Genomic DNA, 25,134 nt, shown 5'->3' with positions numbered 1-25,134 from the left:
TACCTGGTAACCCAGGTTAAATTCAGAGGCCGTAATTAGTCTTTAGGAGACTACACAGTCAAAAATAAAGAAAATACCACCAGTAATGATTAGTGATATCACAAATACCCTAATCTTTACTTTTCACTCCTCATTTTCACTTCTTTCATGCATAAAGAAATATCTGAACAATATGTGCATAATGTGCAGCTTCACATGATGCCACTAGCACCACCACAGCTCCTCTGGAAAAGGTGGCTAAGATTCTTAAGAAATACAATGTTGTGGCTACCATCAAACCACAAAAGAATCTTAGCCACCTTTTCAGAGGTGCTGTGGTGGTGTTAGTGGCATCCTTTGAAGCTGCAGCATTATGCACATGTTGTTCAGATATTTCTTTATTCATGAAAGAAGTGAAAATGAAGAGTGAAAAGGTAAAGCTTGGGGTATTTGTGTTATCACTAATCATTACTGGTGGTATTTTCTTTATTTTTGACTATGTAGATATGTTTGTTTAAAAAAGTGTTCTACAAGGCACTGATGCATATGAGAAATTTGGCTCCAAGGTTTCGATATTCAATGATTTCAATATTGAGAGATTTAAAGCAATGTATGATTGCTGAGAGTGAATGGTTTGTGGTATGAAAGCGAGAGTGGAGAGAATCATTGAGCAAGTACATGCAATGCAAGTTGTGTCAAAAGCAGTAGAACAAAGTATCTACTATTAATGATATAACACGGGATAATCAGTGTTGTAGAAAATGTAATGGAAGAAGTTGAATAATAGTGTACAAAATATGAATGAGAATAGGAAAGAAGTGGCTGAGAGTAATGTGGATGTTGAGGTTACAATGAGGAGAAGAAATAGCATGATTACTTGGAGTTCTTTACAGGAAAGTTGAAAGAGTTGTGTAGACAGGCACAAATCATTTGAAAGGTGTAAAATATGCAATGGGAGAGGATATGAAAGAGTTGAAAGAAGTGAGAAAATAAAGATTGTGAGTGTGCTGCCTTGGTATGATTGCAAATGAATCAATTAGAAGATATAGACGGAATGTGTGCAGTTTATAAATGCATAGAGTGAATTTGACAAAAGGACTTTCATATGCATGATGCACTGAATTTGAATGGTTTGGGAGGTAGATGTCTGGAGAAAGTGTTGTTCATTTTCATTGAGAAGTCGAAAGTGCAAAATCAGGAAACTAGAAATATTAAGGGAGATGCAATCAAGCGTGTGTGCAGAAATGACTGAACAGCTGGTTGCAGTTTCCCAGGCTTATAATCTGAATCTGAATGGGTTGATAATGATATTATGCAAGGGTAACTGTGGATCCAAGGAAATTCCAGAAGTATCAGAAATAAAGGTGTTTGGCATTGGTCAGCTTGACTTGGTCAAAAATTATTGACATCTGTCAGACCTGGTTTACAGAGAATGAGTTACAGGGACAGAGTGTAAGGGATATTGTATTTTCAGAGAAGATAGAGGGAATAGAGGAGGCTGGGTAGTGTTAATGATAGCTAAAGAGCTTATCATAAAATATTATTACCATAATCACATTTAATTTAAAGGTCTTTATTTGTAAAATTTCCGGCTAAGTTTTCTAGCCCCATTGTCAGTACAGTTATAGGAAACCACAAAAAAAAAAAAAAGAGAACAACAATTGAAAGTGTGATATTATGTGCACTATCAGCTGCAAAAGAATATCTCCATCTGCATTCATAGATATTCAAAATAAATTACAATAAAATAAGTATTATATATTAATATAAATGTAAGTTAATTAGGTAATAAATTAACTTACTTTTTAGATAGTTTTTGCATTATAACTATTAGAGATAAAGATATGATAATAAACAGTTCTTTGTTTAGAAGAGAATCTGTAAAACATATTTCATGACCTCTGTTGACTAAATTTGATTTGATTACACCATATTTCTGACAAGGGTGATGATGTGCATTAGAATCAATGTATTTACTAGTATGAGTTGGTTTTCTATATACTGAGAACTGTAGACTACCATTTGGTTGACATAGAATGAGAACATCCAAAAAAAGGAAGACAATTGTTATCTTCTACTTCCACAATAAATTTGATTCCTGGGTTTATTGAATTAATTTTTTCAAGAAATTCATGAAGATTGGACAAGGAGGAGTTCCATTCAGCAAACACATCATCATCAGCATATCTTACCAAACCGATGGTTTAGTTGAAAAAAAAAATGTCCAGAATATGTTGTTTGAAATGTTCCATAAAGTAATTAGCTGGAGTTGGGGAAAGGGGAGACTCCATTGCTGTTCCCTCTATATGTTTATACAGCTTGACCTGGCAGCTAAAGTATCCTGAATTAATGATAAAGTCAAATAATTTTACAATATCAGGAGGAAAGTCTTTATGAAGTAATTCAATCATGTCTGTCAGAGAGATATTTGTGAAGAGTGAGACTATATTAAAACTTACTAGAAGATCTGTAGGTCATAAGGATAATCCTGAAATTTGCTCTTAAAATCTATTGAATTTTTTATGAATGAAACAGAATTTCCAGTAAGTACAGAAAGAAGATTAAATCAGTATTTCGAGACTTTATTACGTAGGGCATCTTATGCAGTTCACAATAAGTCTGAATGGCACATTTTCTTTATACAATTTAGGAAGGCCATACAGTCTTGAAGCAAAAGCATGATGAATTTTTAGCCTTTTTTGCTGTTTCTTCATCCTAAGAATGAACTTCATCAAGGTGGCTGTTAAGTTTATTAATTTGTGATTGACGTCGGTCCCAATCAATGCTTCTATATGTTGAATGATCTCAAACTAGAAGATTAAGTTTTCTAAAATAATCTTTCTTATCATGAATTACATCTGCTGGATCTTTGTTAGCCTTAGTTATAATTAGGTTTTATTATGTTTTAAAGTAGTATTTTTTTACAGCATATCCATAGAGTTCAGAGACTCATTGTGGGAGACCCAAATTAACCATTATACACACAAATCTTATCATACCTCTCCTTGAACCCATTCACCATCAGAGAACTCACAATCCATTCTGGCATATCCATTCCTCACTCACCACTCTCCAAGCAAAAATCTGGTCCACGCACACACCCCTACTAACCACACTCTTACACAACTTTCACGGATGGTCCCTAGTACTCCGACTGTGTCATATATTGAAAAATTTCACTTGCATCAATTTTATAAATTGATGCAAGTGAAATCAACCAAGTTTGGTTTATCAACCAAACTTTGTAACCCACAAGCCTTATTAATACGGAATATTCCTCATACGGAATATTCCACAGATCTGTCACTCATCTCTGAATCTTCTTGACCACCTCCTGGTCCCCAGGAAACCCAGGTGACCAAATCTGTGCACAGTAGTCAAGATGTGACCAAATCATAGCCTTATAAAGAGGGGTCCAGTTATGTACCAGTTATGAGCTATTTTACCAACTTTTGCAATATGCCCTGTGAGCTTCAACTCTTTGTCCACCATTATTCCCAAGTCCCTAGCCTCATCAATTTCCTACCATCCAATACCACCAATAATATACACCATATGTAATCTTTCCAACCTGAAGTGCATAACCTTACATTTTACAGCATTAAATTGACAATCATTATTATCTTTTGCCCACAATGCCAATTTATTTAAATCATCTTGCAGGATATCTACATCACCTTTATCAACTATTGCATCATCAGCAAACAACTGAATATCCCCTCTTAAATCTTTCCCTATATCATTGATATATAAATTAAAGAGTAGTGACCCTAGTACTCTACTAGTCACCATCATTCCCCTGGATTCCACTCCTCCCTGTACTATACTCTGGTGTGTATGTGTCAGCTACTCCCCTATCCATGCTACTAGTCTCATATCCATTGCCATTTGCTCCAGCTTTTGTAATAGTTTTCCATGTGTTATTCTGTCAAATGCCTTGGAAAAATTGAGCAGTATCATGGAGTAGCCATTGCCTTTATCCAATTCTGTTGTCAGGAGATACCCTTTACAAAGCCATGCTGCCCACTGTAGAGTATCACATCCCTATCCACCCACTGTTGTATTTTACCTTTCACCAACTTTTCCAATAGTTCAACAACCACTCCTAATATATTAATTGGTCTGCAGTTTGCCACTTTTATGCAATGGTACTATCTTGCCACTATTTTTTCTAACACTCCATATGGTAGAGGTTACTGGCTGATCCTATTAAACAGCATTGCATCTCCAATAAATGAAGCAAATTCTTGTTATATTCTCATTTTATTTTTGTTCTTTCTGACCTATGCCAATAAAATGGTGGGCCAATTAACTGAATTCACTGTACATAGAAAATTTTATTTAATTTTGTCTCTTAAATAAGTCATTACTTCTGTTATGACATGAAATGCTATCATAAAATAAGTGTTTTTTTATTGAATACTTTTTCCCCTCACTTTATTTCTATATATGTTAGTTTAATGTCTTTTTAATTATAATATTTTATAAAGTATTAATAATCACATTTTTACTATAGTATTGCAAACTGATTACATGTGTCTTTGATATCTGTATTGTCAAAGTATTTTTGAGTAAAATCAAGCTCATTATGAAAAAGTTACATAAGACCAAATATTTTATTTCTGTTATCATTTTGCAGTATTTCTAAATTGATATAAAATTTTAGGGAGGTCCAGTTATGTACCAGTTAAATGCAGTGTTAGTTCATCTTGGTCCAAGTTGTAATTCTGGTCATTACTTCTGTTATGTTAAAAATTCCAATGGTTATTGGTATCTCATGGATGATGCAAAGGTAAGCTGAAATATTTAAAACTTCTTCAAGTCTGTGAAGATTCTTTGAAGTTATTTTTCATTGATAATTAAAATTTCATCTGTTTTACTATAACAGAATTTAGGTACTATATTGTTGTTAAAAAAATAAAATAAAATTTTTTTTATTCATAACATTCCAGAACAGAAGCTTTGTATTTCTTGGTTTACCAAATCTTTGGGGAGAGGATATAGTGCTTTATTTAATTTAAAGAATGCATGGTGTTGAGAGCAAAAGAACTGTTTCAAAATTCTCTATATATTTATTTAAATTATTCAAAATGGATTTTTATAAAAACAGGACCGCTTTTACTAGATCATCCCTCTCTTTATCATCTTTCTGCACGTTTATCTATTCATCTTCCTTTTATAGTCACTACCAGGCAATCACTTTAGCCATTGAGTGTTCATCAATACAATATGTCCTGCCAATTTTCATTTTAATTGAAATTTTTTTCTCTCCCTCTTTCTCCTATGTCCAATATCTTTATCTCATGTTTTCTCATTTTGTCCAGTATTTGTTTCATTATAGGTGATGTCTGTTCTGTATGTCTTAACCTGGATGATATTTTGATGAAAATTTGACTATTTTCAGGTCTTATTATGCTGCATAGGAAATCTTTTTTATGTGAAATGCCACCAGTCTAGTAAAATTCGTTTTATATTCTCATATATGCTATTTTTCTCTAATGTATACTCTGGGTATACATATTTCCTTACCTCTATTTTATTATTTTCTATATTTTTCTTCAGTATTTGTTACTTTTGTATACTCCTATAATTTACATATGATCTCAGCTTTATTTGATACTGTATAAAAGCAAGGCATTACTGGCCTTTTTCATTCTGATTAATGCAATTTTGCACAAAACAAAATCTTGCTTGACTGAAGTGACATTGTGATTGTAATTTAGCAAGTTTTTGTGTGGTACAAAATTGTTAACATCATGGAGACTTTTTTAGCTTTATAAGGAAAGAAAGAGAAAACTGTTTAGAAATAAATGCAAAGTACTCAAAGAACATTTTTCTCCCTTGTATCTGCAGAGGATATGAATTCCCCTTCCAAATAATTTATTCCACCTGAGTTTAATTTTTGGAAGGCCCTGTCTGTCTATGTTCACTGGGCATCTATAGATGCCATATGGTCACTCCGATACTCGATGATGTTCCACACTAGGCCTCACCATGTAGTCCTGTTGTTTGCCTTCTGGCCACCTCAGCTCTCTGAAGATCAGTCACTCCACAGCCATCCATCCATCCATCTCATTGATGGTCTACCCTGCCTCTTTTTCCAGGAACTTTACCTTCTATTACTGTTCTGAGAAGTCCTCCTTCCATCCTTTCTATGTATCCAAAATATTTTAACTTTCTTCTGTCAATATCCTTAAGGAGCCTTAAAGTTCTACTATTCTTTTCTAACACCCATTCATTTGTATGCCTTTCAGTGTATGATATCCTCAACAGCCTTCTATAACACCACATCTCAAAAGCAGATATCCGTTTCTTATCTGACTTCTTTAGGGTCCAAGTCTCGCATCCATAAGTCGCTGTTGGAAAAACAACTGCATTTAAAATCCTCAACTTTGTTCCCATGGAGATAGATCCATCCTTCCAGATTTTAGGCAGGTCTCTGACTGTTGTTTTAGCCATTCCTAACCTTTTTCTGACATCTTCTGAACAGCAATTCTTCACGTTAATAATGGATCCCAGGTACTTAAACTTGCTGACTTCCTCAATTCTTTCTCCATTAAGATACATTTGTTTCTCAAGAGCTTCTCTGTCTGTTTTTCCTTTGAGAACCATGATCTTTGTCTTGCTAGAATTGAGTTGAAGTCCTCTGTTATTACTGATCTTGTTAACTTTGTCAAGAATTAGTCCTAGTTCTTCCATGTCATTACAAAGGAGTACTGTATCATCAGCGTACCTCAGATTACTGATCAATCTACCTCCTATCGTAATTCCAGTCCTGAGCTCATCCAATGCTTCATGCATGATGTCCTCTGCATATATACTAAACAAGTGAGGAGAAAGTAAACATCCTTGTCTAACTCCTTTTCCAACTTGAAGCCAGCCAGTCAATCCAACACCTGTTCTTACTGTGGCTTCTTGTTCCTTATACAAGTTGGCTATCAACCTGATAGCGTGTTGAGGAAAACCCATTCTTTTCATTACTTCCCACAGTTTCACATGCTCAACACAGTCAAAAGCTTTAGAGTAGTCTAAGAAACACATTACCAGAGGGAGTCTGAATTCTTTATATTTTTCTATGATCTGTCTAAGGCAAAGGATCTGATCTCTGGTGCCCCTACCTTTCCTAAAACATGCTTGTTCCTTGGGTATCTCTGCCTCAACTTTTGCCTCAATCCTATTTAGCATGATCTTTAATAAAATTTTGCTTGCATGAGATATCAAACTAATAGTTCTATAATTCTTGCATGCCTTCATATCACCTTTCTTGTGTAGTGGTATGAAAACTGACTTCTTCCAGTCTCTAGGCCATGATCCTGTCTCCCATATCCTTGTAATCAATCTATGAAACACTCTTATCCCTCCATCCCCTGTGGCCTTAATTAACTCTGCTGGGATTTCATCTGCACCTGGGGCCTTATTGCTGTTGAGCTGCTTAACTGCTCTTTCAACTTCAACTTAGGAAAGGCCCTAAGCAATATTAAAAACAGTTATTTCCATGGAATATCCACTTATAACCCTTTTCAGTTTTTGTCTGTTTAGGCTGAAATTCTTGGGATTATAAAAAGTATAAAAACTAAGAAATAACATATTAGTACTTCACGGTATAAACAACACCAAGAGACAAAAAAATAAATTAACTTATTGATTGAACTTACTAATATTTCACTGGTTTTGTACTCAGCATCTTCAGAGCACAAATTATAACTGTAATAAACACTACACTGAAACATTACAAACAGTTTAATTTGTAACTGACAGAAGTAATATCATAACAGTGCCCTCTATGGGCCAGTTAACTGTAAAGTTGATTCAGGAGAAATCGGGCAATATGGTCTCAGAATGACTGTTTCCCAGATCCTTGGTAAATTAATGCAACCATGCTTGTTGAGTTTGCAGGGAGTACTCATAGCAGATTCTGATTCTAAAATAGTCTTTCAGACCCATAGCAACAATGTCTTCTTCCATTTAATATTATGTGAAAGAGTATTCAGAGCATAGTCTGCTTCTTCTGACTTGCCATTATGATAATCGTGGATGTAATTTTTGTGTTCTTCAAGGTGGATGTTAATTGATCTACCAGTTAGGTTGATTTCCTCAGGTGAGTTACAACATAAGGAACAACTTTATTCCAAATTTGTTGTAATTGACTGAAGGATGTGACTTGTAAAGATAGATATTTGCAGAGAAAACAATCCCACTCTGTTCCTTCCCTTCCTTTTTTCATCTGATTGGACCAAATTTTTCATAGGGTTTTATGCAATGTCGGGAACAGTGATGTTTCCAATGTAGCTGAAATTAGTTGAAGGACTTGACTCTTCTCAGTCCTACTCCACTCCTACAGAACACATCAGTTTTGTTTAATTGGGTTGAAATTCTCAGGAAGCATAAACATTGTAAGGAATAACTATATACCAAATTTGATTGAAATTGGTTGAATAGTACAACATTGTTGATGTGCATGTTGAGAAAGCACCTTCCCTCTACTCTCCTTCACGTAGGCTGAACACGTCGCATATGACCTTCTGCAGTAAAGGAAAAACTGTATTCCAGAGTTAGTCAGCCATTTGAATAATGCAACAATACAAGAAGAAGAGGAGAGAGAGGAGGCTTTTTGCACTTCTTTTGCTATTTTTAAAGTGCCCTAGTTTTTATTTGGTGAATGCTTCAAATTTAGCAAGTTCTGTTAAATAAATTGGCAAGTGAATAAGGTTCAGTTATCAGGTTGAATTTAGTCCTAATGATTCTTGTTATATTTATAGTCAGTGATTCACTACAGACACCTCAGAATGGAAAGATATATCAAGAGGAGTACGACAAGGATGTACCCTCTCACCTCTGCTTTTCAATATATATATAAATGAAATATTAACAATCTGGAAACAGCATAACCCATTTGGTATACAAATGACCCCGCAAATGAAGATAGATACACTACTATTTGCAGATGATCAAATAGTATTAGCTACATCAGAAGATGACCTACAAAGATCATTAAAATCATTAAATGATATCTCAAAACAATATAATATGACAATATCCAAAGAAAAAACAAAAATAATGGCATTCAAAGGAGAAAACCCAATAAGAAGTAAAATAGTGATAGATAATAAAATACTAGAACAAGTAAACACTTTCAGATACTTGGGATGTGATCTATCATACGAAGAAGAAAAAGACATAGACACTAAAATATCAAACTTTGTCAAAGTAAATGGCATAATAAATAATATATTTAAGCCATCCCTGGTACAAAAACACACTAGAATCAGACTATATAATGTCTTGTCAAAACCATCTCTACTATACGGAAGCGAAACATGGACCATGAAAAGGAAAGATGAAAAACGAATTCAAACAGCAGAAATGAAGTTCCTCAGAAAAACAGCTGGATATACCAAGTGGGACCACAAAACAAATGAAGAAATCTTACAATCCCTGAAAATAAAACCAATTAATTACTACATAAGACAGTATAAACAAAAATGGCTAGAAATTTAAATCAAATGGACAACAGCAGACTACCAAAAATATTATACAGATACAAAATAAGTGGAAAAAGAAGAATCGGAAGACCAAGAAAGAGATGGCATGAGACCGGAACAGGCCACATGGCCTAAATTTCCATGTTAGGAAGAAGAAGATTCACTACAGAATTGGCTTAAGAGGTTTCTATAGATCTAAAAGATTACCTTACATTTAAGATGGTGTTACTTCACACTTCATTTGTGTCACACTGACATTTCTGCCTCTGGAATTCCTCTCCTCTAGTTAACTAATCTTTATTTATTTATTTATTTTTATAGCTCTATTTGCTGATGGTGCAAAGATAGGCAGGGTAATCAAGAATGCAGCTGATATGCAGTAACTTGAAGAATGATTCGAATAGGCTGGAATTATGGGAATGTGAAAATGGCTATCATTTCACTGTAAATGTAAAGTCAGGCACTTTGGTGTGACTACATATCCTTTGTCATATTATATTGGTGGATCATGTCAGATGAAACTGATCAAACGAGGGATCATGGAGATTTAGTAGACACTATGTTAAAGTTCAAGGACCATGTAGCAACGATTGCAAATACTACTCAGAAGATAATTGTAATGCTGAAACAAACCTTGACATGTAAAGATATGGTCTTATCAAGCCCTTGTAAAGAGGCAAAATGACTCCCTTAATCTTTACATGTCAAGAGTCTACAGGTTTCCATGGTAATTCTGATACAGCAGAGAGAGTGCAATGAAGAGTGTTAAAAATTATATCAGGATTGAGAAATACTGATTATGAAGGTGAATTGAATTTGTAGACTGCAGACACTATCAAACAGGAGAAAAACGGGTGATATAATTGAGACTTACAAACTTCTGAGAGTTATACAGAATACCAATAGATGGAAATTTTCATTTTATGGAGAGTGGGGAAAGGACAAGAGGGCATCCTTGGAAGATGGGAATGAATGCCATCAAGGTGGGGGGGAGCTAGATTTTTCTCTTATAGAGTGGTGCGAGATTCGAATGGATTGCCATTGGATGTTATGTGTGCAAGTAGTTTTAAATGAATTCGAGAACAGATATGACAGCTGGTGCAGGTAATATGTGACCTCCCCTCGATTGAGTCCCTGACTCCCTGGAGGTCTCTCTTAAAAATAATAATAATTATTATTATTATTATTATTTAACTTTATGCTTATGTGTTGTTCCATTATTGAAATAATGAATTTGATTCTTATTATTCCATCAAATTGAAATAGAAACATGTTTTTTTTTTTTTTTCATTTCCATTTTGTGACAATTAAATAGATTTGAGCTGAGACAGAGAGGTATAATTGCGAGTGAGTCAGTGTGCAGATTGTGCAGGAAGAATGGTGTGGAGTGAGTTTGATGGAAGGAAGGAAGTATTAAAATAAGGTGGGTGGCTTGCATTTGAATGGATTTGGGATCAAGACTCTTGAGATAGTGTTGTTCCGTGCAGAATCAGGGAAACTAGAATGTTTAGGTGGGATGCAGGTGAGCATGGGTCCAGGCAACATAGATGTTAATAAGTGGAAAAGTGATCACATGATACTAAATGTAGCTCATGGATTCTTAACTTCAGTGGATTAAGCAGTACAGTGTGTAATGTAAGGGAGGTTGCAGGATGAAGAAAGTAATGTAGTTTATGTAAACTAATTGCAGAAGTATTTGAAATGAAGGTGAGGAGTTTTGGCATTGGTTAGCTCAACTTGGCCATATGTTATAGTCATTAGTGAGACTTTGACTGAGAATGATATGGTCATAATCATTCTCAGTCAAATTTGCTATCATTAGAACCCCCACCTGCATCCTGTTCCTTCTTCAGAGAGGAAGAAGGAACAAGATGCAGGTGGGGGTTCTAATGATAGCAAAGGAATTGAAGCTAACAGGTCAGGGATACAGAGCACATCATTTGAGGCTATCTGGTGTGAGATAAAAGCCAATAACAGGACAGACAAAATATATAATTGGTTATTCAAGGAGATATAAGAGAGAGAGAGAATGCAGATGATATGCACTGGCAAATTAGCATGATGAGTTAAGCTGAGTAATTATTATAGGGATTTCAGCTATGGGGACATAGATTCAGAGTAGAAATGGCCAAAGGGAAGGAAGGAAATGAAATTTATACAGCTGCTGAGAGATAATTACCTGAAACAGCATATATTGGAGGGAACAAGAGGTTCAAGAATACTGGATCTGGTCATAGCATTTAGAGAACATAAAAGTAACCAGTCTAGCTAAACTGCCTTTGCTTGGGGAAAGTGATCTTTTAGTTTCATGAGAGATTGCCAGACATGCAGAGTTTTCTGTTAGGAAGGGACATATGAGGAATTACAAAGCAGGGATTATGACAAGCTGGGGAGTCAGCTTTCAGCAATACCATGGCATAAGAATTTGGAGGTGGTTGTGGTTCATGGGAGGTGGTCAAGGAATGTTTGAAGAAAATAGTATTATACTAGAAGGATTTATTCATCCAACTCCCACTTGATTTATCTTTCTGAATCCAGAATCAGAAGGATAAATCGAGTAGGAGTTAGATAGATGAATAGCATCATTAAGCAGGATTGGCAAAGAAAGAAGAGTTGTGGAGAGAATATAAAGAAAAAAGTGATCAGTATGCCCATAAGCAGTACAAGACACAGGCATTAAAGGTAACCTGTATGGTAAGGAAGGCAAAAGCTGATTATGAGAGAGAGATTATGATGAGGCCAAAATAAATCTTAAGGAGTTCTTTTGCTACTGTAGAAAGATGAATTTAAGAATCAGAATCACTGATGGTGGGAAGCTAACTAAAGCAAACCATCAAAAGCAATTCTTTCGCTACTATGGAAGGATGAATTTAAGAGTCGCCGATGATGGGGCACTAACTAAAGCAAAAAAAATAGCTGAATTACTGAGTGATCATTTTGCAAGGGCATACCACCTAGATGTTGCAATGTTGGATATAACATTCACTGATGGGAAAGCAGTGGTTGAAGAAATGAAAGTGCTTAGAATATTGCACAAACTTAATGTGAACACAGAGATGGGATATGGAGAATGTTCAAGAGAGTTATAAGCAGTTTAATTTAAGCCTTAAATTTGGGAGTCTGATAAACACCTAGAACAAAAATGATATTAAAGCAACTGATATAACCACTAAGAACCTATGAGAATATAAGAACATGAGTTACTTTCATAACTCTGCTACTAGTATGTTCTTTCTTGTGGTTATATCAGTTGCTTTAATATATCATTTTTATCTAGGTGTTTACCAGAACTTTCCAGACCCCTTTTATATGACTGTGTGATCGAGTGAGTTTATTCTTTTTGATATATTTATACCGTGTACGATAGATAAACTTGTTATTTATGGCATGGATTGCAAATGGAATCAATGATTCTAGTAGCAAGGCTTATACGTTGGTCATACATAACTGGTAATTAGTTTACGGAATTAACAACGCATATAAAGTATATTAATTAAAGGTAACTTTAATAAATAACTTCTATATTTCAGCAACGTCATGTTGCCATCTTCAGGAACATAAAGATATGGTATGTGCACGCAGGCACTAACAAAAGCAAATGAGGAAGAAAGCAAGAAACTAATATTGTTCCTAAAGTCCTAATGGTGCCTTCTGGTGGGCTAATTTGGTTGACTTGGCAGTTGGGCTGAAGTTCTCAAAATGTAAGTCTCCCAAATTTGGGGTAGTTTCATGCACCCAAATTTGTTGAGGTTAGGAACGTTTTTTAGAGCTGCTGAAGATTCCTTGAATAATTTCTCGTATTTAAACTTGCTGCAGTGTATTATTTTTGTTTTCTTCCAACGAATTCTATGGTTGGTATCTAAGGCATGGTCTGCCAGCCCTGAGCGGCTGTACTGGTGAAACCGGATGTAGTCTTTGTGTTCTGAAATCCTGATATTTGTTGTTCTGCCTGTTTGGCCAAAGTAGGACAATTTGCAGCTGCAAGGGACCTAGTATACACCAGGTAGGTCTAGGGGAAGTGGTTGGTCTTTGGTAGAGCGGATAAGGGATGCCAACTTTTTATATGGTCTGTAACAGGAAGTAAGGTCATATTTTCTGAGGATATTGGTTATTTTCTCAGAGGTGCCCTGGATGTAGGGGATGGTGATAGATTTGGTGTAATCTTTATTGTGGAGGGGGGGGGGGGGTTGTGGTTTACTGGTTTGAGTATTTTTTGGATTTTTTTGGGGTTATAGCCATTGGCTAAGAAAGTGTTGTGGATGTGGTTTAGTTCAGTAGTTAGGGCCTTGTCATCTGAGCAGATTAATTTTGCCCTGTTATATAGTGTTTTTATAACCCCATATTGTTGTGGGGGGGGGGATTTGCTGGTGAATGTATCTGCCAGTATGGGTGGGTTTTCTGTAAACAGAGAAAACCAAAGATTCATCAAGCTGGCAGGTGATTAAAGTGTCTAGGAAGGGGAGGGTGTTGTTTTCCTCTTTTTCTAAGGTGAACTGGACTCTGGGGTGTTGGGGTGTTGCCTGCGTGCACATACCATATCTTTATGTTCCTGAAGATGGCAACGTGACGTTGCCGAAATATAGAAGTTATTTATTAAAGGTACCTTTAATTAATATACTTTATATGCATTGTTAATTCCGTAAACTAATTACCAGGGATCAATGATGTTTGACATGGGGAAATTTGCAAAATGTAGTGTGTGTGTGTGTGTGTGTGTGTGTGTGTGTGTGTGTGTGTGTGTGTGTGTGTGTGTGTGTGTGTGTGTGTGAGATATGTATTCATTGCCAAGAGAAAATTGATTATTGTATGAGAGTGGTAGTGGAGAGAGCGAGAGTTGTAGATGTTTTACAAGCCAGAAATGTGAGTATTGTCAGAAGATTGAATCAGCAGAAGTTAGTACCAAAAGCCATGAAACCAAAGGTATTGGACTGATTGGAGTACTGGGATTAAAGGATAGTGAAAGAAATGGCAAAGAGAGTATAAATAATGTTATTGAAAGTAGTGGAAAAATAGCATATGCGAAAGTTGTGGTGGCAGAAATTCAGGACAATGTAGAAGACCTGAATAAAGAAATAACTTGTTTGCATGTAGTCCTTTCACAGGACAAAGCATGAGATTCAAAACCTGCAAAGGTTTATTTCAACTAAAAATGAGAAAGAGTATAAGCAGATGATTTTTTATGACAATTCTATGATGCAGGTGGGTGTGTGTGGGGGGGGGGGGGAGAGGTTTACTTCACTGGGTACAAAATCTTGTTTCCATGGTCAAAAATTAACAATTAGTAATGCTGTCAGAATGCAGAAAAAGAAGGCTGGCACCAATCACCTGGAAGGTGAGCATTGTGAAAGTTATTGGAAGAAGCAAAACTGAGAGCAAGAGAGTGAAGTTTGTAAATCTGCTACCATGCTACGATAAAGGTGAACTGAGAAGGAGGACAATGATAGTTAATAAATCATTATGCAGGATGTGCAGAAGGAATGATGTAGACTTTTGTGGACCTGTGGCCTGAGTTTGATGGATGTAAAAATTTGTACAATCTTGATAGTGCACTTAAATGGATTTGGAGTTAGGTGTCTAGAGGGCTCTGTACACCGAAAGTGTGGAAGGGCAAGTCAGGAAAACTAAAGAAATTAGTGTGGATACAGATGAGTGTGTGTGTGTTGAGGCAAATGAGTGTGAGAATGACCAACAAATGCAGAATCTAGTCTCTCAAGCAAAAATATTAAATAGGGTAGTCAGTTCAGGAAGTAAAGGTGGTTGGGAGGCCCTAAAGAGAAGCTACAATTTCTAATTCCATAAGTATCAAGAACAAGAGGGAGGAGTTTTTGCCGTTAGTTAGTGCAGCCTTGCCAAACGTTATAGGCATTAGTGAGACTTGGCTAATAGTAGATGATGTAGTTACAGGGATTGAATGTGATGATTTAGTATTTTCAGGGAGGATAGAGTAGACAGGACAGTGGATGGGTGGGGTACTGCTGGTGATAGCAGATGAATTGCAGCCAACAAGAGAAGGAGACTTCTGCCAGACAAATGGTAATTCTTTGGAGTCAATCTGGGGTGAAATTGAGGCCTATGGGACAAAATATAAAATTGGTTGCTGCTATAGCCCAAGGGGGTGTTAGGGATGACGTTGGCGACATGCATCCTCAGATTAGTACATTGAGTTCAAGTTGAGTAATTATTATGGGGGGGGGGAGATTCAACTTCGGAGACATAGGAATAGAATTTATACACCTTGTAATTACTTCAAGGAGAATGTGATGGAGAGGACTTGGAGTATGACAGTGTTGGTTCTAGTTGCAGGATCAGAAAACCCGTCCATAACTAAGGTGGCTATATTGCCTCAAAATGATCACATAGTCTGGACTTGGGAGGTAGCAAAACATGAAAGTTCCAGTTAAGGAGTACATGTGAAACTACAAGGCAGGTGATTATGATACACTTAGGAGGCAGCTTGAAGCAGTACCATCTCCAGTGTTTATAGTGCATGGAGGAGAGTCAATCAGGTAGGAGTTACATGGATAAGTAGTATCATTAAACATGAGCTGCGAATAAGGAAAATGTTGTGGAGTGTATATAAAGAGAAAGGTGGCCAGCAGATAAAGGGAGGTAAAATCAAACTATGAGACGAGATTTTTGCCAAACAGGTGAAAGGAAATCTGAAAGAGTTTTTTTGTTATATGGAAGGATAACTTTAATGAGTGCAAATGGCAGAGAGGTTATGAAGGCAGACGAAATTGTTGAGCTACTGAATGACCATTTTGCAAGGTATATCATCCAAGTGAAGATGTTATTATGACGAAGGTGACAGGGGCTCATGTGAAAACACAGGTTGAACAATTGGAGGTACTTAGTTTATTGCAGAATCTGAATGCAAATACATCTGTGGGATTGGTGGGATATTGGCTCATGTTTTATGAGAATGTGCAGGGGAATTGGTGATGACTTTGACTAGGCTGTTTATTTTAAGTTTCAGCTCTAGCAAAGTCCCAAGGAATGGAAGGAGGGCAAAATAATTCCTTTGCATAAAGGCGGATCTACATATGTGGTAGCAAATTATAGACCAATTAGTATCTCAGGAGTGGTGATAAAACCACTGGAAAAGTTGGTCATAAAGAGAATTCAGGAATGGGTGGATAAGAATATGATACTTTGTGAGGGGCAGCATTGTGTTATGGAGGTTCAGTTATCCATGAGTAATCTACTAACTTTTTTTTTTTTTGTAATAGAGTGACAGCTAAGTTGAATAAAGGGAACACTATGATACTGCTCGATTTTGCAAAGGCATTTAATAGGCTGCCACATGGAATTCTGTTATGCAAGTTGCAACAGATGGAGATGAATATGAAACTGCTAATATAGTTAAAAGGGTGGCTGATCAACAGATACCAAAAAGTAGTATATGGAGGGGCAGAATCCAGGAGAAGGCAGTTGACTAGTGGTGTGCCACAAGATACTGTGCTTGAACCACTGCTATTTAATTTGTGAATAAATGATATAGGAAATAATTTGAAGTGGGATATTCAGTTGTTTGCTGATGATGCAAAGTTGGGTAGGATAATACTTAATCAAGATGATCAGCACTTGGAGGATGATGGATGCCAATTTAATGTAGAAAAGTGCAAAGTTATGCATTCTGGGATACAGAGATTGCAAGCTGTCTACCACATTGAGGGAACTGTACTGCAGGAAAATGCCAGGGATTTGGCATTTTTCTGCAGTACAGTTCCCTCAATGAGGGTAGTAGATAGAGAGCTGAAGATTAGAGGGCATATTGCTAAAGTAGCCAGGGTTGCTCACAGGATTACTTAGTTATGGAAGAAAATACTAACAAGCAGAGATAAGGGAGTTATCCTTCCTCTTTATAAAGCCTTGATGCAACCACATCTGGATTACTGTACTCAGGTCTGGTCACCTGATTTTTTTGTGGATGAGGAATTGGTGGAAGTGGTCTATGAGGATAGGTTGAGGGTTTGTGGATTGCGAAAGTTAGTTAATAGGCAAAAAAGGGGGAGGATATGACAGAAACATTTAAGATACTTAAAGGATTTTATTGGATTGATGCAGGAGAAATGTTTCAGCATTTGGCTAGTGAGGATAGCATAAGAGGTCATCCCTGGGAGTTGGGTAAGAATGTGGTTAGCAAGGGTGTGAGGAAGGACTAGATTTTTCACTTGGAGAGTGGTGAATGTGTGGAATGGGTTGTCTGAGTCAGTTTTGAGTAATAATTTCACTTCATTGTCTGTTAATCTGTTAATACTTGAGGTATGATAGATATTGTGTTGATAGTTTCGTCTCCCACAATAGCAAATCAAATTACATGGTTGTTGAAATACACGAACAAGCAGGGATAAAGAAGTTTTTTATTCTCCTTTAAGACTTTATTAAGGCAGTACCTAGCTTACTGCATGCTTACCTGGTAACCTTTATTCCATGGAGATGAAGTGGTGGAGAGGATCAAGAGGCAAGTGACAAAGATTGTGGCACATCAGTGCCATACTCTTTGTCACTTGCCTGTGAATGTTCCCTATGAGAAGTGATTGAAGGTCTGTGAGCTTCAAAAACTAGCTGATAGGCAAAAAAAAAAAAAAAAAAAGTTTTTTTTTTTTTTTTTCTATCATAACTACGTATACATTATTAAATGGTTTTATGGAATTAACACTAATGAATTTTTTCAGTATATGGAAGGGATGGAGATAATGAGAGATTACCCATGGAAATTGTGTAAGAATGTGGTTAGCAAGGGTGTTAGTACAAAATTTTTTTGCTTGAGGGTAAATAGGGTGCCAGAGGTAATTGTGAGTGCTTCATCAGTGAATTAGTTTAAGGAGATGTGTGATAGTCATTGTGTGAATGAAGTTTAGTTTGTGAATAATGGTTGTCCACCAATGAGTTTTCAGGCTCCCTGAAGATACCTCATCATCATCAAATTAATGGCATGTACTCTCAAGGGGTGTACAGGATATGATAGTACTATATGAAAAATGTATATCCTTACTAACAAATTATCTACAATTTTTCTCCAAATCAGTCTGTTACTTGTCAAGACTCCAACATTATCAGATCTTATATTTCTATCGTCTAAGGCACTTTGTACCGTATCAATCCACCTATATCTTGGTCTTCCTCTGGGTCACTTTCCTGCCAACCTGGCAGAGAACACTTGTTTTGCTAATCTTTCCTTGCCCATTCTGTTTAAGTAACCATACCACCTGAGATTAGCTCTGCTAATTCATTATTGAATGCTGACAATGTTAAGTTCTTTCCTAATATCCTCGTTTTTAATATGATATTGCCATTTTGATGCCATCTGTTCACGCCTCTAATCTTTCTCAGGACTATCATAACTACAATCTCTAGTCTTTGGTCAAGTGTTTTACTTCTGACCCAGCTCTCACATCCATAAGTTAAAATTGGTTTGAACACTTGTCTTGTATACAGCTAATTTAGTGTTCCGACTAATTTCTCTCTTATTCCATATGAATTTATTCAATTGACTTCCTACCATACCAGCTTTGTTTATTCTGTTGTCTATTTCATATATTTTCATATTGTCTATTTTCATATTTAATTTACCATCTTCACTGAATTATTTGTTTTTAGTGAACAAAAGATGGCAATAAATAGTGAAAACTGCATCAGTGGGTATTGGAATTATTAGCTTTGAAGACGATAACAAACCCACATACAGAGGGTTACAAAACCTATAGCACATCAGTATTGTGCTGTAGGTTTTGTAAAGACAATTTCAGGGAAGAAAGAGTGAGCAATACTATTTCAAATGGCAGTGATAAAATGAATGCCAATGAGAAGTTAGCTTGATATTTTTGAAGCATGATAGTAAGTAGATATTGATCAGAAGCTGCTTATGTTCTTGGAAATGAATGGAGGAATGATAGTGACCAGTCCAGCACAATTTTGTCTGTTAAAATATCTATAAAAGAAGCATAAAGCATCATAAATTTACTTTACTCACTCTTTCAGAGTGAGTCAAGTGAATCTGTGAGGGAAGAATAATCAATTAATCAGATTGCCATCTTCTGGATAGCATTAAACATCTTTAATGCTATCCAGATTTTGTAGTGTTAGCAATTGTACAGGTACGTCTTCAGCAGAAAAGTGCACCTAGTTTTTGGAGGCTGAAGAAATTGTGTCTAAGATGTGTTGATATCAGGAAAAGCAAGAGATGTAAATTAGCTCATTCATTCATTCATTCATTCATCAGTGGTACTTAGTGGGATTTACAGCCTCCAAACCTGCCAAGTGTCCTTGGCTTTTGTAATCTTGATTTTATTCAGGTTAATTAATTATATGCATATTTGTCCATTTAGATATGAGAGACCATCTTCATTTGAAAAGCACTTATGGGATGCAAAAAACTTCCACATTCCATATAGGATACATCCAGGTCTTTCCAACCAAAGAGCATCATCAGGAAGATTTCCAAGTTAGTTATCCCAAAAAAGAGAAATTTCATCATGTTAGGAGATATGGGTATTATCAGAAGGAAGGGAGAAATAAAGTGAGATCTTTCTTATGAGAAGTGAAGTGTTTTGGTAACTTTTATATTAACCCCTCCCTCTACATTAATAACAATGAGATCAATTTATAGCATTGGTTATGGAAGAGCTTTAGCTTCAGATTATGTATTATAAGAATTTTTTTTTTTTTTTTTTTTTCAAAGAAAGAAGAATTGAGAGTACTGCCATCAGCAAAACTACAAATAGGATTTAAGATTGGTGATAGGTCATTTTTGTATAGGATGAAAATACAGCCATGGAGTGGCTGTATTTTCAGCATTTCCAGGAGAAATATCAAAAGTGAAAAGTCATTCACTGTGTATTATCTACCATAATACATAGTAAATAACCAGAAAGGAAATGTTCTGTCCTAAATTTAGTTTTCTGAGGTGGGGGGGGGGGGGGGTACCATACCTACTCACATTCTCTTGAAATGTCAAGAGAGCTAAGTGAACTTCTCCAAGCCTTTTCATGGCTTGTGGGTAGTGAGCATTATAAGTTTGGCTCTGGGCCAAGAGTGGTGAAATCCATATTGCTGTTGAGGTTCCAAGTATCGAAGAAGTTGGCTTTTTACGATCTTCTCTATGGTTTCTTAGAACTGGAATAAGAACAGTTGGGTGATAATTTGCTGCTGGCTGATTTTTATCACTTTTTTCTCTCTCTCTCTCTCCTGGGCTGGGCTGAATACAGGCTTACTTTCATGCAATAAGGTAGATGTCATTTGAGTAGGAAGGATTGAAAAGAAGACATTATGGGGATAGGTCTTAATTCTGGTGCACAAGATTAGCATAATAGGAGAACCAGATGACTTGTTGGTATTCAAACTGTTTCTTCTGATTGCCATTTGACAAAACAATATGAAATGCATGGAGTGAGCTGTTTTTTTTTGGTAATGTATGAGGTAACTTGTTGTCACCTATGCTATAGTACAGGTGGAGGAGAAGCATGATACCAGTGGATCTACCTTATCTTTGGATGATAATATGTATCAGACTGAGCAAGAGCAGAAATTGTACTCAGTGACACTGACAATGGGGGGGGGCTAGAAGCTGGAACAGGAAGAAAGGCCATATTTTGCATTTGGCTCTCAGATTCAGGTTCAGATTTGTTGATGGTGTTTGCAGTTATTGTTAGCTGCAGTGTAGGCTGCGTGTGACACAAGAGGTCTTGTCTTAAGCTTTTTCATGAACCATTGAAGTTCTTTAGCTGCGGACTTAACAACTGTGAAGTCCACAGCTAAACCTTGACCACCTTGATAATAAGGTGGTTTGTCCTATGCCTCCCAGTGTGTCCTGTGTCTTTAGATGCATGTGTTCACAGGGCCGGTTTGCCTGTTCTGGAGGACGAAAAACCCAAGTTTCCAGGTGAAAAAAAACCCTACCTCTATGAGACTGGCTAACTCACCTCAAAAAAGACTCTGTTTCAAAGGGCTTCATCTATGCTGACTGAGCTACAGAGGCTCAAGCTACTTATGGCATACTTTTTTTTAGACTGACATGAAGTGGATATAGTAATGTTTTTGCAAGTTTTAATGTTTTAGTAGGGTTTTGATTTTAGGTTTGCCATAGATTTTGGATGGAATGGTGATTGAAATAGATCATTCCAGTTAGAATTATTTCTTCTGTTATTCACTTGGAGGAAATGGGTTATGAGAACAGCAACAATGTTCGGACCACAGAAAGGAGTAGTAGAAATCCTGGTGGTCATTCATCCCCTCTGGATAATTGTAATGCTTAACAACATGACTCCGGGAATGGCTGGGTGAAAGATATTTCATAGTAGAGGGGAACTGACTTCAACAGTTTGGGAGGATTCATAGATCAAGGGTGTTGGCAGTGTGGTAAGGATTATATGGTATTCTGATGGATAGATGGACTTTATGTTTGGTCATTGCTATCAGCAGATAACTACATTCCTACCAGCTTGATCAGTGGAATTGGAGGGATGCCGTTTTGAGTTGTGGACATATAACTTTCCTAGGAAAATGACCCCACTTTTGGGTGTCGATGCAAAAAATCAAGCTTTAGGTAATCAAAGAAGTTAGAATTTGGAGAGCAATAGACAGCAAAAAAATGCAAGTGTGGCAAAGGGATATTGATCCACAGAAGAACAGAGGAGATTCAAAGTTTAGCATTCTCTAACATGGGATGTCATATAATGAATTGCATACACATTGTCCTTGCAATGGAAGGAATTGTATAAGTCTTAGTTTGGACAGTTGTGGTTGTTAGCTTAGGTTCTGTTAGTAAGTAATAACAGGTCTAGTGTGGATGATTTGTGAGTTATGATGCACATCATTTAGATTACTGTTAAGACAATGGATATTGGTAAAGTGGATACAGAAATGTTTTTGCAAGTCTTAATGTTTTGGTTTTAGGTTTTTGTTGCTGAAGATTTTTTTTGTGATTTTCACTGTGAAATTGTATTTTATTATACTGTCTCTCATCATTAGTAAGTAAAAAGAATTAAAGAATAGGAGAATGCACTGTGAGGTGAAAGACCTGCAAACATGCTGCTCACACAGGGAATCTTGTCTTCCAAGCATGGACCTACAATCCACCCTGCATACCACCATACTGTCTCCCTCCAGGCACAAGATGGAGTAAGTGGCAAAAGGATTATTTGCTTGCTCATTGGGAAGCCTCTTGCTTTGTTATTATCAGGTTTATTCCTATGTACTATAGAGTGCTGGTCTGTGGAACAGTTTACTATTGTATCCACAAATGGGGGGGGATCATGGATCCATACATTGTATATGACATACTCGGTGTTTTAATGTTTTGTCAACTGGAAGGAAATGGGGGGGGGGATCTCCTTCCTTCCTTATTTCTTGTATAGTCTTTGTTCTTAAGAAAGCAAAAGATGTCAGCAGGGCATTTCTGATCTCCAGTAAGTGGTATTGGTGCACCAAGTAATGAAACTCATCTGTCACTTAGATGTTTGATTGGATTTTCTCTAAGGAAGATATGCCTTTTAGGCAGTGGTATAATCAATATTTAGGATACTGGAGAGAATATTAGAGGGAACAAGATCTCCTGGTAGATCAAGAACTTCTTGGGTTGATGATGTAAAGAAATGGATGGGTAATAAGAGCTATTATATGTTCAAAAGAATGGCTGAGATTCGGATACTGGTATACTATGATTGCTCTCTCTCTCTCTCTCTCTCTCTAGGTGTTACATAAAGGATAAAGCATATACATCAACAACTATTTCACTATATAAGTGTTCAAAGGAACAGTGATTTTAAACTATATTTATCTAGGAAATGCCTAGTTACAGGGATATATACCAAGCTATGGTATATAATCTATGGTAAATTAAATTTATTTAATGTAAACTTATAAATTGTCATTTATAATAATTATTACTTTTACAGTATCTTTATTATTTTTTCAATATTTTTGCATTTAAAATACAGGTATTCTTTCGTAAAATTCTGCCCATGTAATCTCAAAAGTAAACTTGCATTGATTATGATGTTTCAAAAAGAAAAATTTAAAACTGACTTATTCACAAATCAAAATGCAATAAAAAATATTTGGATCCTACGGTCATTCCATGTGAAATTATCGAGTTAAAAATTGAACTGAAGCTGCATACTTTTGTATATTGATGAGAGCAAATTATTTGGTTACCCTGTGTTATAGATGGATGATTTTTTTTACTGCCACCTTTAAGCTCAAAATGTGTACTTTTTGATTTCTTATTTGAATTTTCAGAAAAAAATTTTTTTTGAAGATCGCACCTATATACTTAGGTGTTCCCAGTTTTCTGTTTCTTGATTTTGTATTCTGCTCTGCACATCCTAGGTTGAATTCACAAGCCTGATTTTTTGTATGTGTCATGTATACATCTGTGGAATATGTATGCCTCCAAACTACACTTGATTGAAGCACTTCTCTTAAGAAAAAAATTGCCTCAAAGTTTATGCAGATTTGCAAAAAAATTAAAAATGGCTCACTTTGAAGCTTAAACCAATTATGGGGTGATATGAGGCAATTAAAAATTGAAAGTTTTTATTTATTCTTTTAAGCACAGGAAGACTTCTTTTTTTTCTCACCCTATTTAGTACATCCACTTTTCAAGTTTCCAGTTTTCACTTTTCCAGTTTCTTTTAAGGACCATGAGTGGTGTGACATGCAGAGTTAGAAATGAATGAATGCTTAAAAAGAAAACAAATATTAACATTTATGTACAGGTACATAAAATGTCAAATGCCATGTTACAGGAACTTTAATTTAATCTGCAATTTAATTTCCTTTTGTATATATATATACACACACACACCAAGAGAGAGAATAGCATTTTGATAACTGAAATAAAATATATGGTCGAATAGAGTTATATGGTCCTGGTTTTAAATTTAAATATGGTATTAATTTAATCAAGGAAAGAATGGGATGTGAACAGAAATTATATGAAACACTAAAATTTGAAACCTGTTTGAACATGAGTATCTGTGATTCCTCAAACAGCATGTTGATGCAAGTTGAGATAGAATTCAGCATACACTTTCCATCCCATCCCTTAATGTAAATATCTGTATGTATCACTGTAAGAAGTATGTGAATTTTTTTTTTTTTTTTCTTGTGTGATGATACTAAATGTTATGATCTGTTTGCTGGGGGGGGGGGGGGGGGGACTTAAAATCGTGAAGAAATTAAGCTGTGTGAGAAAAATGAATTGCTAGAACTGCTGCATGAAGAACACGGTATGTGCAGAAGGTTGCGTGTACTCAGTGTTTTGAAAAGATAAACGTGTAGAGCTGGATGAAAAACCATATTACGAACACAACACAGTATTTTAGCCTGTGTGTGTGTGTGTGTGTGTGTGTGTGTGTGTGTGTGTGTGTGTGTGTGTGTGTGTGTGTGTGTGTGTGTGTGTTCGTTCTTTTAGAGTCAGTTAATCAAAAACATAGAGCAAAAATGTTTAAAAATATTAAATAAGATCAGAAGGAAATTAAAAACTGGTTATTCTGTTTTTTTGAGGATTCTAGTGATCATGATGAAGAAAAACCATCTCCTCCTTGTCTTTCTTTGGTCTTGAAGAAAAACTTGAAGAATACAAGAAAAACTGAAGGAGAAATTCTCAAAAGCTAGACCATTGCAAAGATCAGAGACTAATTGAAATATGGCATGTATTAGAAATTCT

General features: G+C 36.0%; 1 protein-coding gene across 4 annotated transcripts in view; it reads left to right on the top strand.

Annotated features, from left to right (window-relative positions):
- Positions 1-25,134, top strand: part of LOC150109060 (uncharacterized) — a 339,899-nt gene that overhangs the window by 214,061 nt on the left and 100,704 nt on the right. For all 4 annotated transcript variants that reach the window (XM_090405164.1, XM_090405171.1, XM_090405179.1 and 1 more), the window contains exon 11: positions 4,646-4,771. In XM_090405164.1, coding sequence (XP_090261290.1) covers positions 4,646-4,771 — 126 coding nt within the window. The remainder of the gene's footprint in view (positions 1-4,645; positions 4,772-25,134) is intronic.

Source organism: Typopeltis vanoorti, chromosome 2 (assembly GCF_054136105.1).
Source record: "Typopeltis vanoorti isolate ZY-2024b chromosome 2, IOZ_Tvanoo_1.0, whole genome shotgun sequence".
In the NCBI taxonomy this organism is placed as follows: Eukaryota; Metazoa; Arthropoda; class Arachnida; order Uropygi; family Thelyphonidae; genus Typopeltis; species Typopeltis vanoorti.
Note: the sequence above shows the minus strand (reverse complement) of the source record. Positions and strands in the feature narration are given on the sequence as shown.